Source organism: Centrocercus urophasianus, unplaced genomic scaffold, assembly GCF_019232065.1.
Source record: "Centrocercus urophasianus isolate 14NV4802_14NV808 unplaced genomic scaffold, USGS_Curo_1.0 seq_22, whole genome shotgun sequence".
Taxonomy (NCBI): domain Eukaryota; kingdom Metazoa; phylum Chordata; class Aves; order Galliformes; family Phasianidae; genus Centrocercus; species Centrocercus urophasianus.
The window spans coordinates 11,762,424-11,783,813 of NW_024884778.1; the positions used below are offsets into that span (position 1 = coordinate 11,762,424).

At 33.8% G+C, this 21,390-nt stretch overlaps 1 protein-coding gene across 1 annotated transcript in view; it reads left to right on the forward strand.

The window, feature by feature from the left end:
* Positions 1–21,390, forward strand: part of ERC2 (ELKS/RAB6-interacting/CAST family member 2) — a 413,280-nt gene that overhangs the window by 276,721 nt on the left and 115,169 nt on the right. Inside the window, exons 14-15 of the mRNA XM_042823657.1 lie at positions 4,312–4,459; positions 16,613–16,747. Coding sequence (XP_042679591.1) covers positions 4,312–4,459; positions 16,613–16,747 — 283 coding nt within the window. The remainder of the gene's footprint in view (positions 1–4,311; positions 4,460–16,612; positions 16,748–21,390) is intronic.

Genomic DNA, 21,390 nt, shown 5'->3' on the forward strand with positions numbered 1-21,390 from the left:
TGCTAGCTGGAGAGTGTAAGAGACTGTATGTTGTTTTTGGTGCCAGTTCAGCTCCGGATTTTCAAAACTCCTGGCACAGAAATGAATGCTGATTTTCAATTTCTAGAAGTAAAATGGATGTGTATTACTCACCTGAGAGATTTAGGTGAAGACCTTGCCACCTGCTTGCATGTCTGAGTGAAACTTACTTCATGATTGTCACTGAAAATGTTTTTACCTGCTGTTTTGCTGGCATCTTAGCCTTGCTCCTAGAGGTCAGGTGATCACGTTTCTTGCAAAAACAATAATATTGATTTTTAGCAGAATCACTGGGTAGCTAAAGTAAATTTCTTCTGTTCATCAGATTTGATTTTTCCATAGGGAATTTCGAGGATAAGAATAGGTAGCTTTCACAGGCATGGATAGACCTGTGTGTGGTATCTAATAAAAGATATATGACAACATAGAGCTTCAGGTCTGTCCACACAGGCTGCTGCATAAATTCTTGCACCTCTTGATTTACTTTGTCCATTCCAGTGAGGCATTGTATTTTTTCAACCTATATCTTCCTTAGAGAAACTATAACTTTGGCGGTATTCTAGGCCATACACAAGTAAAAGAGGCTGCCTCGGTTTTTTTAGATGCTCTGTCAGAACCTGTACCTCTATTTTGCATGTTAATAATGCAAAGCATTGGGTTTTCCTTCTGTATTAAAGTTAATTACTGAGGTTGTAGACAACCTTGTAGCCTATATATTGGTAGAGCATAACATTTCAGTACTACTTTGCTGAACTCTTGTTAACCCAGATGCCTGGTAAAATGCCTCTGGTTTATATATTTGAGATTATTACTGTTCAAATTATCCATGTTTATAAACACAGATAATGTGCCAACACGCTCCAGGAGAATGTCTGTGCAGGCAGGTGCAGATAGATGCAAGCTCCCTCTGCCTGTGATCTGAACATACTATATGTGAGCCAGTCTGGAAACCACTAGCCTGCTATGTGACACTATGCCCAAGCTAAAATGCTGTGTGTCTTAGGTAAATGAGGCTTTACAGCTTCTGAACTGAAGCTGACTTGCATTCAGGAGGCTTCAAAATCATAGACTGTGTGTTTGCATTCACCTGCCCATCTGTATGGATGTATTTATCATTCCATATTGCAGTTGCAGGACTTCATTACAAATCCCCATCCTTGTTCTTATACAGTTTTCACTGACATTTGTTATAAAGATTAAAAAACAAAATGACCAATAGCATGAAATATTGGTAGCTGATTCAACTGTCTGTATGTGCTGGGGGTTGGATTCTGGTCTTTGGCTGTCTTGGTAGTGCATTACAGTAGAGCCATATGGCAGCAGATATTTCACGTGATTGTAAGCCATCATTTTCTGGAAGGGTTTAGTATTTATTGGAATTGTTTGTTGAGACTATGCAATATTTTACCAATAGCTGTGTACTGAAGGAATTGTTGTGTCAACCACATGGCAGTTGAGTAAAAAAAAATTGTTAGGTTTCAATAAAATACTGACTTACAAAAATATTATAATATCTTCAGATTGGCTTTCATAACCCCTCTGTACCTTCAGCTGAAAAAGAGGACATTTATAGTTTCCAAAATCTTGTGTCCTTGAGGGTTGCAGAATTTTCAAAGTGAATTGCCTGCTCTTCTCCCCCATGAGAGTTTTTCCCCCCATCTGCTGCTTTAAAGTGGGACTGGTGTGTCAGAAGGCTTTGCATAGTGTTGCACAGATACACTGTCATGATTACAAGGACCATATGGCTATTTTGACTGTCAATACAAAAAAGATGGAATCCTATTATCAAATATTGAAATGGTACCTGATGTCAGTATTCCTCACTGTCTTTCTCACTGTCAGATTTTTGTTTTCAAAGTCAGTTTTTAAGTACTATAAACTTGGAAGAGGTGAAAATTCAGTACGCTTCCATTTAAATTCAAGCTTTTTTAGAAACTTTATTCTGTGTATGACTTTTGACAGCTGGACTAAAATTTGTGTTAGAAAATCAAATAACATTATATATCCCTAGAAACCATTTTGGTGGGAAGAATTTAGCATGAAATATGCCTATGAGAATTAATGCATGGAATTAACCTAAGCATAAATGAAAAACATTGAATTTCTGAGTTGTTTACTTATTTGCATCCTGAATGAGTTGGATTTGTGATGGTGATGTCAGTATACGTCTTCAGATATTAATCAGGTATATCTTAAAACTGTTAATTATAACTAATTATAATTCGTTTGGAATAAACCAATTTATATTTTGCTATTTAGCAGAGGGTGCCTACTTTACAGCAATGATTACCATGAATGAAAGATTAGGACCATATCCTGCTTATTTTAATTTCAGACGGAGAAAATCTTTGTTTTATGTACCCTGAAAACAAAGAGAACAAACCTAAAAGCTGAGTCATCGTTATTCACGATTTTAATAAACACTGCTGTCAGATAAAAGTAGAAGAACTAACCTAACCTTATTTAATTTAGAAGAGTATTTTATGCAATAAAGCAATCTGCTGTTTCTTTGGCTTTAAAGTCACAGCATTCCTGTTGCCAACCCTTTCTGTCAGAAATGTTCTATTATCACCCCTAGCACTCCCAAAAGAACCTGCTTGGGGAGGCTGGGCACATTTCTAAAACAGAAAAACAGAGACTTGTATATAAAAGATAGTGCAGAAAGAAAAAAAGTTGAATTTGTGTTACATTTTTCTTTCCATTGAAGACAGATGCTAAAAAGAGGCTGTGTTTAGATTTTCTATGGTGCGTATATTCCCTACTTTCTGCAGTCTGAGAGAAATGATTTAATAGAGTAGTGGATCTGCTTTCTTTTATTTCAGTGCATTAAGAAGTTAAGATTTTAATGAAAGCTTTATTGAATTGACAAGTTATTTGAGCACAAAACATGAAAAATGTTGACAGTCTGGTATGAATTACTGTACAGCATCCTTTATGCATTATTTTGAGATCTATAGAAAGTAAAATACCTACATCTAACCCTACAGATACGTGACTCCTTAATGTATTTTTTTTCTTAATATCTGCTATTCAAAATGAGATCTTTTTATTTAAATTAAGACTGCTGAAGACTTATGGCATCCTCTTTTAAACATCCTTTAACCATGATTAGAGTAAAGAAGACAGAATAATAAATGACACTATTTAAGAGTATGAATAAAATGCAACTGTTTATCTAGAATTGATCCACATCTCCTAACTTTGAAAGTAAAATAAATGCATTGTTTTCCTTTGACTCCATCAGAAATATTGTCCTTTAAATATTTACATTAATACCTTAGGAATTTTGAAATAAAAGTGAAATAGCTTTCTTGACATTGTTACTGGCAAGCAGAAGGATTGCAAGAATTCCAAACTTTTAGCTCACCTTGGATATATGAAGTTCATGAGCCATATTCTTACATTTATTAGCAGTTGGAACCTAAGGTTAATTTATGGCTCATTTAATCATGTTTATTTTGTAATGATTGATCTTATGTAGTTCTCAAAAAAGGCATAGGCCATAACATATTCCAAAACTTATCAAGTATTATGTTCTCTTTTTTAGCTGATAAGTCATAGTCTGTCATCGAATGCACTGCAGAAAGTGAATATTTCATTTATTTAAGAAAACAAGGGACAGATAATGATATTACCAACATGAGCATTTCAGAGCATAAGAAATAATAAGATCTGTGCTTCCAAATGATGTTGTAGAACTTACTTTTTTCATGTGTCTTCACAAGCTACAGTGTGACCCTCCTGGCTTCTATGTAATTCTATATGTCTCTGAGTGCTGTAATAGTAATAAATTCATAGGAAAACATCTGTGAAAATGTGTGGAAGATGTTCAGAGATTTTTCTACTGAGGCTTACAGGCTCCCAAATAAACAAGACAACTTAAATTTTGTATCACTTTGCTATTATGATTCAATCGTTCCAATTGGAATAGTTCACAACAGATTTATCTAGAATATTATCGAATTCAGGTAAGTAAATTTAAAAAAAAGCGAATACCGAAGATTTTTTAGATCAAAGTAATTGAAATAATTATTATTAGATGTCATGTCAGAATAAACAGAAACTCACTGAGATAAATGTGTTAAGAAGTATGTAAATTATGAAAAAATGAATAAAGATAATTTATTTTTGCTGATAATTTATTTTATTAATTGATTGTACTTAACATTATTAATTCTACAAGGAGTTTTCAGAAATTATTTGACTATTTTCTTGTGGTTAAAAGGAGCATTTCATGTAGCATTTTTATTCTGTTTTATGGAGAATGTAACAATTGTTATTTTATTTTATCAGACAGGAAGCATTGCTTGCTGCAATTAGTGAAAAGGATGCAAACATTGCCTTGCTTGAACTGTCTGCTTCAAAGAAAAAGAAGACACAAGAGGAAGTAATGGCTCTTAAAAGAGAGAAGGACAGATTAGTACATCAGTTAAAGCAGCAGGTGGGGAGAAATTCATTTTCATACTTTTATGACAACTGAGAAGTGACATTATTTTCATTTGTACTGTTTTCTTCTGACACTGTATTGAAAGTTCTCAAACCAGGTCTGATATGTGACAGCAATTGTGATAAGTAGGAGATGTGAAATGTAAATGTTTCTGTGTTGCTCAAGATCTCTCCACTCTGTTGGCACATTCTAACCTTTTTGCTGTTTCGTTTTTTGCTTATCTGTTGTTGAATTATTGTTATGAGTTTATTTTTCAGAAGGCGCCAGGCTTTCTGCAAGGTTATCTGGAAATCATGATTATTCTTAAAATGCTCAAATGAGGTTTTTTGTTTGTTTGTTTGTTTGTTTAAACCATAAAGATATTATTGCGATACACTCAAAACTTTCAGAACTTTGTTCTGCCAGAGTATGGCAACAGCAGAAAAGGATTGCCAGAGAGACATTGTGTGTGTGATAACTTCAGCTAGAACTGCAATCAAATACTTCAAATACCTCCATTATTTATAGTGATAAAGATCTTCACTAATGCTATTTAACTAGATTAAATTAATGCCAAAATAATCTCTTTTATCTCAGACACTGAAAAAAAAAAAAAAAAAAAAAAAAAAGAAAGAAAGGAAAGAGACACCAGGAATAGGAATGTAGTTTAACTGGGTCACCACTTTATTACACTTCAGAATTATCTGATAGTAGGAGTTGTAGAGATCATTCATGCTTCCTTAATCCCTTTAGAGAGAAGCACTGTTAAGCCCCACAGGTTTCACATGTGCATCCAAGAGCAAGGCTTGTAAGTGCTACTTGTCCTTGTTATGATTGTTCTGTAGGAAAAAATGACAGATTTCATATTGCATGATATCTCCACTCTACTTCTCAGTTTCTCTGAGAGATGCCATTTCTTAATCTGTGTCTGAAGCACTTTTATCAAAGAGCTAGAACCTCAGTGATTGACCAACTGCAGCACTTTTTCTGTTCTAATTTTCTGGCCTTTTAGCAGTTCAAGCAGAGTGTAAATGATAAGGATTTTGATGTAACTTGTAACTCTTCTCACTGAAAAATGAAAAGAATAATCTTAAAAATGAAGTATGTTGCCTCTGTAGGAGAATGAGAATATGTGTTATTTACTTTAAATATGAAATTACAGGCATACACACATGAAAGACCAAAATATTATTGTGCTGATAAATTGAGCGGGCTTGTCGTAGGTTGTGGCTGCATGAGTTGAAGAATGATTTGTCATTTCTAGGCTGAAAGAAATGCATTGATTGTGACTTCTTTTTACAGGTTTCATCAGAATACGTTTTGATAACCTCAGAAACTTTTTTTGTATTGCAGTTGTCCACCTAAATTGCTGCTAGTGATACTGATCTCTGTGATGCAAACAACTTTGCATAAAATGTGCATATTTAATTGCAATGATTTAAGTACAATTTAGCAGCTGCAATCTTTCAGTAAAGCATCTATTGCTTAGTGTTTTAAATATATAGAAGTATAGTATGCATCCCCAGCAAAACAGAGTCGCTGGAATTGTTTTGATTCATATACCAAGTGCTGTATTTGGAGAGCCACAGAACTTTTTGGTAGGTTTAAAAGATCTCTCAGTAATACGGTATTAAACAAGATCACCACATGGGCTTGGCTGAGTGATTACACAGTGTTTCTAATCACCCTGGCCAAGATTCCTTTGGAGAATATTGAGACAGCTATTTTTAGAGAAATGTGTATAGTGATGCAATCCCTCATGAAACAATTAGCTTAAAGCCCATTTTTAGAACATCTCAAGAGATTTTTGTAGGAGCATAATGCACTGCTGTGTTATTGATTCATTCTGAACTTGGATACTGTAAGGAAATTTCCCAGTTGCCTCTTTTCACTTTTGGGATATAGAGCCAAAAATGTAAGTGGAGTTTGCCAAAATGCAAGGTCTTCTAACTCCTTGAAAGCATTTTATTTTTCTTCCCAAAACATGAAACTAGAAACCAGTCCAGCATTTGCAGGACTGCAGGTGTACAGAATACTCTGGCCAGAGGCAAAGTTGGTGTTTGGCAGAGTTCTCCAGTCTATTAGTTCATGACTATATTTCATCACATGAACATATTGCTAATGAAACAAAAACGGTGAGAAACAAACAAGGAATTTTAAAAATCTGTGTAACCACAGTTTCTCAACAAATTCCTTCTGTATGCAATACATCGGAGTATTTCTGACTAATTAACTTACAGATATTTCAAAGGAAGCTTTCAAGAGCAAAGGAGGGAAATGGAATTGAAGCCAGCATGTTGTATTATGTATATTGTTCTGGTTAAGAACATTAGGAATAGAGCTAATGTGATATTGTGGTAGTGACATCAAGCACTTAGGAAATTGCAAGTTATATTTTCTCTTTTAGATAAATTGGTTCATATTCCTACATACCATCATCACTGTATTAGAATTTTTATTTTATCTATTTTTATTGTGTACCACTAGAAGAAATGTAGTGATTTCAATGTAGGCTAGATTTTTTTAAGATACAAACTTAGAAAGGGGAGAGCTGGATTTGCCCAGGGATGCTGTGGAGTTCCTTTCTCTCGACATATCCAAGAACTTGTGCCTGGATATTTTCCTGTGCAACCTGCTGTAGAGAACCTGCTTTAGCAGGGCGTTAGATTAGATGATCCCTGGAGGTCCCTTCCAACCCCTATGACTCTGTGATTCTGTAGAATTGCAAAAATTACAATGAAATGAACTTTTCTGACATTTAGATATCAGTATTACAAACCATGTAATTGCAGTTTGAAAAGTTCAGCTTTGATACTAAAGTTTCTTTGATACTAAAGTTTGTTACTAAAGTTTCTAAAGTTCTGGTGCTTAAAAATTATGGGGAAGTGTCTTTACAATTGTTTCCTGTTTTAATACACAAATAAATGAAAAAAAGCCTGAAGTAAAAACAAAACAAGCAACAAGCCACCAAGAACTCTACCTTCTCATGCTGTTTGTCTGCTTTTAGTGGGACCTGGCCTGAGATGTCCTCAGGCAGCTGCTGTTACAGAGCTTTAATTATGCTTTTTAACCCACTTCTTTGTGTCTGCGTTCTTACATACTTCTGTGTAATTACTAGGTTTAGTAGTAGAACTCAGACAAATACTTTTAGCATGACTTTAGCCTATACATTACTTCATATGCTGTATTATTACAAGATATTTCCTGTGCTTCAAGCCATACTTTCAATTCACAGAACTTAAAAAGGCTTCAAATACATTAACTCTAAATGCAGGGACCACAACAGAGAAGGCAGAGGGACCATGTTGAAATCAGCACAACTTCAATCACAAGTGCAAGGAAAGTAGAAATTTACTCTTAGTACTCCAGATAAATGTCTGGTTGGCACTTGAAACTGCTGCCTCTTCTCATGCTGCCAAGCATCTGATATCCCAGCTGGTGTTTGTGAGAAGGCTATTATCCTTCAGCTCATGAAGAGAGAGGCTTACTATGAGCCCTGACTTCTTACAGCATAAGTCACTTAAATCCTGTAATCTTGCAAAGCATCAGGTCTAATGGCTGTTAATATCATTTAAATAGTACTGTAATTAATAATAAATTTGAAATATATGTGGAGCTTTTATGCTCACAGTAAACACTAAATTATCAGATCCAGGCTTTGTCAAGATATATATTGAAAACTGCTTTACATCTATTATTTTTTCTTAATTGTAAACAGATAGTTCGCATCTTAGTTACTTCTAGGCAGATAAATAGGTGGGATTTTTAGCTTTTTGTCTTTTCATGACTATTCATTTCTTTTATGCTACTCAGGCTTCATTTAGTCTAATATTTTATCTAGTATCCTTTATGTATCACATTACTTTACTTCACAGTGTGATACCATCAGAAAAATAATTAAAATTGTTAATCTTCCAACCTTCCTTGGCATTGCTTTTTGTAAAACCTGATTTTTTTTTAGGGTTGTTTTTTTTATTTTAACCTTTTCTCCAGTTCCCAGTATTATTTTTTTTTCTTAATTTCAGATACAGTATATTTTTAAATTTCTCTGACAACATTGCTGCACAAGAGTCAGAGCATCTAATTTGGCCAGCTTTTGTTGTTGTGTTTCATCTGGCAGGAAGGCTGGATTTCCTGAAAGCTTGGAAAATTTTTTTTGTACTGTGAAATTAGAGAGTGCAGACAAGGTCTGAAGAACAAGTGTTCTGGCTGCACATACTTCACAGATGATGAGAACTGTAAGATTTTCACATTAAACATCACACGATTTAGATTTAATACATAACTAGATGTAGATAGAAGAAAGTTTAAAAAAACAAAAAGTGCTTTCCTACCATAAGAATGTTAGTGTGTTCCTAACTTCATATGCAACAGTCATATCATGAATGAGGACAAAAAAATAGAAAAAATCTTAAGAAGTGGCCACATTTTTCTCCAGTAAACCATAACACACACTTTTAACCTGCATGCATCCTGTCTCTAATGCTTTCTCTAATGTTTCTAATGCTTTCAGGAAAATAAATACCATTTGAAATTTTAAGAGGGAAAAAAATTAAAAGGAGGACAAGAAAATAGCAAAATACAAAGTAGAAAATACAAAAAAAAAAAAAAAAGAAAGAAAAAAAAAGGACAAATATAATTAAGAATAAGGGTGTAAGGATAGGTTATATTACAGAGATGTTATAAAAGAAAATGCCTAATTAAAACTCTCCGTAAAGCATAGCTCCACCCCATAGTGATGCATTCTAATATCAGTACGGTTATGATTATGGTAGTTTTCTAGCATCTGGAATTCTGAGTTACAACACTATAATGTTCTTCATTATCCTTTTGTTGCTGGTGTGTGCTTGCAAACATATTCTTTGTAACTTACATTTTTCTGTTGGCATTTTCTTAGTGTATAAGAACTCACGGCATAAGCAAGAAAAGAAAACCAAAAACGATCTTGAATTTAATACTATCAGATATTTGTAACAATTGAAGACAATTGAAGAAGTATAACTTATTTTATGTATAATTAACATTATGTTGCTAGCATTGTGTTGTTAGAAATGTTCTGAAATTAGTGTAATGTAGCAACAAGCCCTGGAATATTCATACAAATGGAAGTCCACTTCTTACATGCGGCTCTATATTGGCAAAATGTCCCTGAAAGCAATAGCCAATTAGCAGATCTTTTAATTTGTGGAACACATAAGTCCTCTGTAGGAAACATAGTGGGCAGATTTGCAGTTTAACTTACTATGAAATCTCATAAGCAGGAAATTGTTATTTTTGATCTTTGAAAAATGCTTGATGAGACTGAAGAGATGACTTAAGTGGAAACTTTCTGAAGAGTACAATAATAATAATTAAAAAAAAAGTTGACTTAATCGGGCTGTAGAAATACAGACTTTAAATGGCATCAAATTTTAATTTTCGTTGTAATTCCTGACGGTTTAATTGTTCTTCAGTGTAGACAGTGTAACTTGATTGTTTTAAGAAGTTCTAATGATGATTACTTAGAAACTCAGCAGTTGTTTCTGAAAATCCCTCTGTAGCTTCTTTTCAACAATACTTTCTCTATTACACAACTGTATCAGTCCAAATTTGGAATATTTTTGATTATTTTAATGAAGAATGTGCAAAAATACTATTCTGTCATAAAAACTAATTTTATGTGGACAGCAATTACATAAGTGACTAATTTAGCAAACATTTTGTTAACCCTCAGCTAATAGATTACAGGCCTGAAGCACTGGATTCAGACTGAAAGAACAATTGCATTTGGTCATGCTTTCCTGTAATCCAAGTTAATTCCACTGGGTTTATATAAGTTCTGGATAAACTAGGTGAAATATTTAGTCTTATATGTACTGTTTTTTTGATTCTTACATTTCGGATTTCAAAAAATAAAATAGAAAAATATATTGGTGTTTTCTGAAGTTGTATTAAGGGGGAAAAGCTCAAATTAAATTGTTTATCAGCAAAAATAGAATGAAACATCTGAAAATGTACATGTCAGAATGCTTTGTGGAAGTATAATTTTCAAATAGTAACATTACAGGAAACAGAGGTTTCAGAATGTTGAAGATGGCAAAGACCATTGCAGAATCAATGCTTGAACTCAATTATCTTGTTTTTAAATTCATGCTTTAATAATTACATAGTAGGATCTTCCCAGGATAATTTGTAGACCTTATATATGTCCCCTTCTTGTATTACATGGGGAAAAAATTACTGTATTGAAAATGAATATCCGAGAAATGTTTCAAATTCCATTTAGTGAAGGGAGATTGAGTAGAAAATCCAAAGAAAAGTGAAAGCTATTGAATGGCATTACAACTATATCCCAGAGCAACAAATATTACTATTTTTCCTCATTTGAACCTCATTCATGAGAGTTTCATTGTTAACTTTATCCAGATGACACATCAAAGCATAGTTGCCTATTGCCACGTTGCTAAAATATTTTTTTAAAAGATGGTTTTAATATTACATTTTTACAGTTACAGATTGTTGTTAAGCTATTGAGTCTGTTGCCAGTCAATCAAAGTCTTTCATTTTACTTCTGTAGATCCTTACTTAAACTCTACAGAATTTTAGAAGGACAAGAAATATCTGTCAGTTTTTGTACAGAGCTTGATCATAAATTTCTTGGTATGAGGGTTAGAAATTCAGTTACACATACTATTCATGACCTTGACAGCTTAGCAAATAGTGATACTGAATGATCAAAGACAACTGTTTTGAGCCCCACAGGTTAATATATCTGTGCACCTACATTTAAGCTACTTCTAATTTCTCTATCATTCCTTTTTTTTTTTTTTTTTCCAAAATATATGCAGCATTTATTGAACATAGAAATAAATTTAAAGCAAGCAAACAAACAAACAAAACCAACAACCCACACAAAACAAAACAAATTAAAAAAAAAAACCAAAACCCTGAAGACATTATTCAGGCTAAATCTAATAAGGGTATACATTGCCTGTAGGAGATGCAGTTTATATTGTTGCATTTTACAAGTTTACTTTTATTTTCATTCCTTATATAAATCCTAATTCAAACTGGTTCCTTCTCGGATGTGGGCCTGATGTTCACCTGGCATTTTAAAAAAAAAAAACTAATGATAGTTCTGCTGTTAGAGATGTGCCTTTTCAGCATGTGATAACTTCAGGTAATGTTCCAAAACCAAACTGACACATGCTGAAAATGGCAGGGGAAAAAATAATTATGTTCCTTGCCTTTTAATTATTTTTGTATATGTGTTTTTATTATTATTTTTTAGATGTGTCCCATACAGGAAATGCATCCTAAACTGCTAGAGTTCACAGATCAAAGCTGGCATACTAATTTATATTAAATTAGTTCAGATTCACATCAAAGAGAGAATTTAGGATTTTGTTGTCAACATCTGTGTTAGAATGCAATGCACATCCTTCAGCAGTGTAAAATGAAATGAAATAAGGAAGACGTTTGGAAACCTCAGTCTCGAGAAAATGTTTGAAACTGCAGAGAGCCAGTCTCCCTCTGAAGTCAAATGGTCACCTGTTCAGTATTTCTCTGCAAGTTTATGTATCACAGTGCTTCTAATTTCAGAAAATACAACCTATGCTACTACTCATCATTCTTTCAACCTCGAGGTTTTAATGGTTTTAAACTGGTTTTAATATCTAGGAAAGAACTAAAATTGTGAAATCGCCTAAGCAGTTGTGGGTCTGAAGCCTTTGCTATATTTCACTGGTAAAGAAATAATTCATATGTACATAAATTAGTATATAAAAATGTGTGTGTATACATAAGCACACATAAAAACATAATATTTAGAAACCTAAAGCAATATGTTAATATGCTGGACAATAGAGTAAACTAAATGTATATCTCTGAATTGTGATTACAGTGTGATCACTGAGATTGTTGAGGAAGACATTCAGTTAAAAACAAACAAACAAAAAAAGCCCTTGAATTCCAAGAGGTCATTTCTATTCATGCTGCTGACTTAAACTTAATTCTTTGTTTGTATTGAAAGCAGCCCATATCTCCAATACAGATTTCAAAACAAATTTGCTGTCTTATGGAAGAAAAGTTGTAATGAGCACAAGAGAAGATGTGGTGTGCAGTGAAGTTCTGGGAAGAATGAGCTCCACTGTAGGAAATTGATAGGCATGAACTTAATGTTGATTTGGCCATTTGTGATACACTCAGAGCAATTAGATTAGAAAATATTTACTATGGAAAGAAGGGTCAATGATTATCAAAAATGAAAACAAATAATGAAACTATTGGAAGATAGCCAAAATTTTGCAAATAAATATTCTCCAATATTCTGTTTGATAAAGTAATTGACAAAGGGGTTTCAGGAAATTGTAGTCATGCTCTGTATCAAAGGATTTGTAAATAAGAATGTAAGAAAGAATGATTTCTTAGTTCACAGACTACGACATAATTTGCAGTGATACGTATGGAAAGTACACAACACGTTGTGGTGTAGTTCGTGTAGAATAACAAATGGTGCAGATTAGATTTGACACAGCTTGAATGTGTGTACAGTTTTTATGAATTGCAAATTCCAAGTCTGAGTTTCCAAACAACCCTGAAAAGTCATATTAAGGAATCTGTTTCAAAAGTAATGTAAGAAAAAATCTGGTATATCTTTGAACTCGGAATTTTCAAGTATGCTGAAGATGATGCAGGAAATCACAGCATTATCAAGTAAGCAGGTGGTACATTTCCCCATCAGTCAGCACTGCAGTGATGATCTAATATGTTGATATAGGACTGTGATCAGGAGCAGTTACTGTCTGTCTGATGAGCCAATGTCCTAAAACACATAGTGAATAAAACCTCCTTTCTATGTGCTGGTGTGTGTGCTTATATGTATGCGTAGGGGTGTGAAGCCCTGCGGTCCTGAATGAGTTCCAGTGTAGTTAATTAATTTCTTCCTCAAATAAAAATATACCTGACATTTCATCGCCTACTAACCATTAAAAGAATTAGCAAGGGAAGCAGATGGAAGTAATAGCACAGAGTTTTACTTAGAAGGACATGAAAGGGATTTTATTGTTACTCTTAATTTTCTGGATGCCTTCAGTTTTGTTCCTTCTCCAGAAATCCTCATCATCATCCCTAGAAATCCCGTTGGAAAAGCTTGAAATCATATCATATTTTTTGCTGTTTAAGTAATAGGTAGCATATCTGGAAAACACAGTTTACTTTTGAAGTACTCTTTGCAGCCAAAGTAAAAAGAAACAAAATCTGAAAGTCATACCTGTTACCATTGTGAAGTACTAACAAATAGAAAGAAAAAGCTATGAAGAAAAAATATAGATTTAGCATCATTTTAAGAAACAAATAACAATAAAAAGTCATGTAAATGTATGCACAGTTTGATGAGTGTATGAATTGAAAGCAAAATCAACTTTTCATTTTTCATTTTTCCATGTCGTATTTGATAAGCATTTTGCCTTCAGAGCAGAACAACTAAAGGAAGCCTACTGCAGCATTAACGCTTTCTTTGTGGATGCTTTACTGCAATCTGGCATCCAAAAGGAGGAAACATTAGAAGTGGTTTATTTATATTTCAGCACCAAATTAGAAAGATGACATCATTCATTTACAGTTCTTATCCCATGACACATCTAATCCCCAACACCTCATTACAAGGGACACTTTTAGGATTGCATATATCATCTTGTTTAACTTTTGCATTCTTTTATGGGATACAGTTGAAAGGTAGGAAATTTAGGGCTGTTCATTGATAAGAAAGTAAACTGATAAAATCTCAGGAGCTTCCCCAAAGAGGCAGAATATTACAGTGTTTACAGTAAGTGGGTTACTATTTATTAATTCTCTGTCTTTTCCACTATTGTTCAAAAGGACTTCCTCTTTAAATATTGAGTCAAACAAGTTAATGGTGTTTCAGGTTGAGTTGGCCTTGTGGCAAAATCAGCAAATTCATGACTAAAATTCTACAGGTCAATGCTTTTGTCTTCTTAATTAGGATGGAAAAAATGGAATTATCCCAGCTGTGCAGAAAATAGTGTTTAAAAGCGTGAAATGATACCCCACAGAGTCTGTGCAATTCCTGTTCAAAGGAATCCACCTCTTGACTTATGGATGAAATCTATATTGTAAGAGGCAGGGAAGATGCCCACAGCAAAGGAGCTGCAGTGATGGTTAGAAAGCAACGAACACTGGTTTAAGCATATCCATATCCAAACTGTCAGTGTTCCTCTGGCTTGTTACTGTGTCTGCAGTAACATGAACTGAGTGCTACTGCCCTCCCGAAATTTGTTTATTACTGTTCCCCAATGGTCATGTGCATGTAATGAGAAGCATTACAATATTTCAAAACAAAATTAGTTGCAAAGAAGACATTTTAGGATTTTGTGTGATCCCAGTGGTTCATGGTTTTCCTCTCATTACATTTTTTTTGTAGTGCAAATATTTTGTAGTAAGAATATTTGGTTTTCTCTTCTTGCTTTTTAATTTTTCTCTTTTGTTTGTTTGTTTGTTTGTTTGTTTTTCAAAATCTCTTTTCTACTTCAGCAAAGCTAATTAAATTCAAGGAACTTAATTGAAATCTCAGTTTTTACATTTTCTATTAAAGTATATTTACCAGTGAAGTTTTCCTAGCAGAAATTTTGGTATAGTATTGTTCTCACAGGAGAATGTATTTACCTGAATTCTTGAAGACTAGTTACAACATATTAGATATAAGCTGCTAGTTATCTCATGGACATTACCAGTTGGAATCCAATTAGGCCTGTTAGCCTAGGAATATACACAAATTAATGAGTGGTGTTTAAAATCACCTGTTCAATTTGGGAATGATCAGTTTGAGCAAAATCTTGGGGTAATGTGCTTTTCAGTATCCCTCTGTATGTGTCCTGCCACCTTGGGGCACAAGTGGAACTGTGAATTTTTGCAATTGACTTCATACTCCTAAATTTAATGTCAACAGAAAAGTGTCTATTTCCAGTGTATTTCCAATTGTTTGTGCACGACCCACTCAAGTGGTTTCCATGTAGAGAATTGGCACAAAGTAAATAATGCTCTTTCAAGTGCATCTATTCCCAAACAAAATAATTATATCAGGGTTCAGATGAGGGTTTGTTTTTTTTTTGAATATGATATTGAATGTGTTTAGACTTCAATCTTTCCTTTAGCCATCTACATAGTACTAATTGTGTATACCTTGAATAGAATCTTCAGATTTTGACAGAGGTCCCTGAAAGCTCATGGCATTTTCTCCAGGGATTTATCAGTGCAAAAGTAAAACTTGATTAATGGTTAACAAGTTTTCCAGAGAAAAACTTGTTTCCAGCCTTCAGTCCTAACAGAAAAAATAAGTGCTGTATACACTGGTATTAGGCAATTAGGTAGAAAGATATTTTTGGTGCCATGAGCAAGGTTTGTGTTATTCTAGTCTATGTATGTTATGGTATATAACAATTGTAATAATGATAAAGAGCAAGGATGTATCTTGTTATCACATGGTGACATGAGATTTTATAATCTGTATGAAGCAATAACTGAAGCATAGATGTTGTTTTCAAGACCTTTATGTAAGACTTTCATTCTGTGATATGCGAAGTCCCATAATCACTATTTCCTCTAAGTAACTGTGTTTGTATCAACTAGACTTCAGATTCTTTTACCTTACTATTTAGCAGTGTGATCCTTGTTTACAAAAAAAAAAAAAAAAAAGAAAAATTAAGCCAAAATTTATTTTTAGCATAGTTGTTCACAATTATGTTGACTTGCCTTGATAGATAACTGTAAATACTTGAAACATGCTTAATATTCCTGTTTGTGAGATTTTGGCAGTTAATTATTGAAACATAGTAATAAACTGGAAAATAGGCAACTCTTCTAAAATAGTAAATTTAGAAAACTTCAATGTCTTCATTGACACCTGTCGAACATACCATCCTGAATCATGTCCTTTTCTGATTTCTTTGTTATTCTGTGTAAGTGAAAACTGAGACAGTTATATTCACATGCTTTGTTATCTTTCTCTATTTGTTTCCTTTTGTTTCTGTGCCAGCAATCCTGACTTCTATTGTTAGATCCTTGCAGCTACCACCAAAAAAAAGAGTGAACAAAGAGCTAGGATCTTGCCAAACACTGCTAATTAATAAGTTCCAGCATGTATTAAATTTTTTCATTGTCCCTCTTAAACAGACACAAAATAGAATGAAACTAATGGCAGATAACTATGATGATGACCATCACCACTACCACCACCATCACCACCATCACCATCACCGATCTCCTGGGAGGCCACAACACTCCAACCACAGACCCTCTCCAGATCAGGTCAGTCCCTTCTTTTCCATGCTTCACTTCTATAATTTTACAGTTTTGATATCTCAAGGTGAAACAAATATTCCACAAATAAAACAAGCAATATTAGTGATGTGTTCTTTGAGCAGAAACTAGTAGGTGTGGCATTTGTTTCCAACTCAGAAAGAATCTGTGTTATGTCTGGGATCTTATATTTCTCTATCTTTTTAAAAACATTTCACAGATACTTTTTCAGCATTTCAGAATTTGACTTTTTAATTACAAAGGCCTACTTAAATTGATTTCAAAAATATGCAATTTTTGGAGTTTTTGGGAGCTTATTTAAAGTAAATGGAGAAATAATTAGTACTTTAAAACTTATGCAGTATTTCCATTTGGTATCTTGTAAACCACTAGTTCTAAGCTGTTCATGAAAATATTTTTTAATTATTTAAACAATAAAGCTATAAAATAACAGGTATAGATTAAAGGGAAGAGACACATTTTTCACTAGGCACAATAAACAAAATTCCAGAATGTTGTATTGAAAAACTGCTCACGAATCACTCTTTTACTATTAGTGTTCTTTAAGTCCTCTGTTTCAAGACAGTCCTAATAAGATGGTCTCAAAAGATTTGTTAATTGAACATGCTATCTTTGAAATTTTTCCATATAGAAAAAATAATATTCCTAAGTCCAACACTGGTTTGATTTTGTGAATTTCAATATTTATTTATAAATAAGCACAAATTTTGTAAATCAAAACATTTATTTTGGAAATACATAACTCATTTGATTTTGTTGATATTTTGTAATGTTAATAATTCAAATGTTAAGGGAAAAGTAAAACACAATTATTAAAACAAATTCATTAACATAGTTTTAAAATGATAATATTTATACAATATTTGTTTGGAATTAAGAGGTAACAATGTTTAGTGCTTGATTAGGATTACTGCACTGTCCTTTATAATAGTTCAGTGTTGTTCTTCAGATAATGCTGCAGTTCCTTTGATAGGAAGAAATTTGCTAAGTGTCTAATGTGCAGGCTCAGTACTTTTTGTTTGAGACATCTGAGTGAAGGAGATGCTTTGGCCAAAAATTTTGTTGTTTTGATATTTTTGAAACAGTAAATAGCAGAGCTCTTCTTTCTGGAAAGCTTTAAGACCAGATCCACCAAAAATAATGCATCTGCTTAACTTTCATATTTATATATGGAAAACAACACTTTAGTATTATTACAGTTATTACCTATGGTAGGATAGTTACTAGATTTAATAACATGTTGTCATTATAAAGTATTGAAAGTAATGAAATTTCTTTGTTATTTATTTATCCCAGTGCATTATTTATGTTTGCTTTGCTCTATAGGCTTTCCTAATCATCACCTGATTGGTGATTTGTCTTAAGTCTGAAATAAATAATTTGAAATTCAGTAAAAAAAAAATTCATTTAGAAGGGAGACTTCACCTGTACTGAGGCCGTATAATGGAAAAGAAAAAAAGAATCTGTATTTCAAACAGTATGAAGCAATGATGGAATACCACTGTAATGAAGTTACATCTAATTCTGGGTAATGCTGGAGGAGAAGCAGGAAGTAATTATTCTGCTCTCTTGAGCACTGGTGAGACTTCATCTGAAAAGCTGTATACAGTTTTGAACACCATGCTTTAAGAAAGATAGACAAATTGGAAACGGACAAAAGGAGAGCAGTAAGAATGATAGGAGTTTTAGAAAACATGACCTATGAGGAAAGCTTAAAGAACTGGATTTGTTTAGTCTAGAAAGTACTAAGAGCAAGTCATAAGTCTTCTAATATATAAAATGTTGTTGTAAAGAGGACGATGATCAATTGTGTTCCAGTGCCCGTTGGAGAAAGAGTAGGAGTGGCAAAGTATACCAGGAGTAACTAGGTTATTTATTATAAACAAACAAACAAACATAAATAAAAAATAAATTAAAAAAGAAAGAAAAGAACTGCAAACAAACCAAACCAGATTTTTTTTAGGTGTAAGTGTAGCAAATCTGTAAGTCAAAAGAAACATGATCATTCTTTACTACAGATGTAGCAGAAACTCCTTTCTTGCAGATTTTTAAGAACAGGTTACACACATATCTGTTGCACATGATAGTTGATTTATTTCATCTTATATTTGTACACTGGTTGGATGAGGTTTTCTTCTGAGGTACTGCCATCCCTAAATTTCCAGACTCTTTGAGCAGTGGATTAACCTAGCTAATGTTTAATTGTAAAGTAAATAAATAGCAGTTCCACAGCAAAGTCCTTTCTGAAATAAACTTTTGGGAAGCAGCAAAGTCAGTATGTGTGATTGAATTCAAGTCATTTCTTTAGCTTACATTTTTAAATCATGGATTTTAATTTTTTCTGTGTTGTATTATTTAGCATTCCAAACAGCACCTTTTTTTGTCCATCACTTTGATTGCCATGTGCCCTGCAAACTTCTGTTTTCCATTCAATAGTGTACTATGCACTATAATAAGAAAACACTTTTTATTTTATAAATAAACAAACAAAAAAAAAGGAAGTGGTGAATATTGTAACACAGAGGCCATTTTTGTGGATGTTGGGAAGGATTTTGAAATTTTCTTCAGGAATCTCAGAGAGTAAGAGATAATTTTGAAATAGTTTTCATATTTATGGATTATATTGGAATTTCTAATTTGTGTTGCTACATTTAAGTAAGAAAATACTCGCATGTTAGCATATATGCGTGTAAAAATATTTGCATATTCATTTTAGTACTTGTTAAAATGAGTAAGATATTTCACTCTTAGAGGTGTATAGCACTGTGAATCTATACCTGTTTTAAAGATCTTGATGTACTACTTGTTTCTTGGAAGAAAAATACACAGGCATCCTACTTTTAATGTGGTGCTATTTGGTTCAGGTATTGATATTTTCCTTCAGTGGTCATGTTTTCATTATAATTTTTACTCAGTAACAATTGCTATGAAGGGAAAAATGTAAGTTGGAAAGCTTTTGCACCCATATTCACTTATTAATTTACCTGCATGTTTTACATTTCTTGCTATCTCTGAAACATTTCTTATTGGCATGTATGACAGACCTCTAAGTCCAGAATGGTCTCCATATGAAAAAGTTGCATTTTTTTGCTATCACTTGTTCAGATTCATGAGAACTTTCCTATGTGGCCCTAGGTTCAAGTTATTGCTTGTGGACTACATAGTATAAAATATGCTTGATTATTTTAATCACAGCTGGCACCTCTACTTAAAAAAAAACATTTGTGTGACAAGGATGTAGTTAAGTTATATACATTCACCAGATCAGGTGCCAAGTTCCCCATCTAGCCTGAATGTGAATACCTCCAGGGATGGGACATCCGCAACTTCTCTGGGGAAACTTGTTCCAGTGCCTCACAAACTTCTGAAGATTTCTTTCTAACATCTAACATAAATGTCACCTCTTTTTGTTTTAACTCTTCTGCTGTCACTATTGGGCCACACAAAAAAAAGTCAATCTCCATCTTATTTATAAACTCCCTTTAAGTACTGAAATGCATCAATGAGGTCTCCCCAGAGCTTTCTCTTCTCCAGGCTGAACAAGCCAAGCATCCTCTGTCTGTCTTCATAGAAGAGATTTTTCTGCCCACTGATCATCTTCACGGCTGCAAATAGGACCTGCTCCAACAGTTCCACATCTTTCTTGTGCTGGGAGCCCCAGACCTGGATGCAGTATTCCAGATGGGGCCTTGTAAGAGTGGAGTGGAAGGGGACAATCCCCTCCCTCGCCCTGCTTGCCACCTCTCTTTTGATGCAGTTCAGGAAGCTGTTGGCTTTCTAGGCTGCACGCACACACTGCTGCCTCATGTCCAGCTTTTCATCCACCAGAATTCTCAAGTCCTTCTTTTCTGGATTGCTCTCAGTGAGTTCTCCCATCTTTACCTATATCTATCTAGTATTGCCTGACTGAGATGATACACTTTGCACTCAGCCTTGCTGAATCTCAATATGTTCATGTGGGCTCACTTTTTGAGCTTGCCCAGGTCACTTTGGATGGCATGCCTTCTGTCATATCAACTGCACCTCTGTAACACCAGTCCAGTGTTGTCTGCAAATCTACTCAGGTTGCACTTGATTGATCATTGGTCATTGGTAAAGATATTAAAGACAACTGGTCCCAAATTGGACCCCTGGGGGACGTAACTTGTGACTGGCCTCCATGTGGACATAGACCCATTGACCACAACCCTCTGGCTGTGACTGTTCAACCAATTCCCCAAGCACTGAATACTCAACCCTTCAAATCCATCTCTCTCCAATTTAGAGATTAAGATGTAATATGGGACTATGTCAAAGGTCTTGCAGAAATCTAGATAGATGTCATCACTTGCTCTTCCTTTGTCCACTGATGCTGTCACTCCTTTGTAGAAGGCCTTCTAGGTACAGAGATAAGTCTCACTGGTCTTACATTCTCCTTGTCTTTCTTTCTATCCTCCTTAAAAAATGGGAGAATTTGATACAGCACCTACACAGTGGAAGACTAAAGATATGAGATTCAAAAAATTTTCATAATTGGAGACTTTATTGCCAATCCTAATGACCATAAGAGCTGTCAAATCTTCTTACTGCTCATAGATCTAGAGATTTTGAGATGCATAAAATGAAAAATGTTTCTCATTTCGTAATGTTTC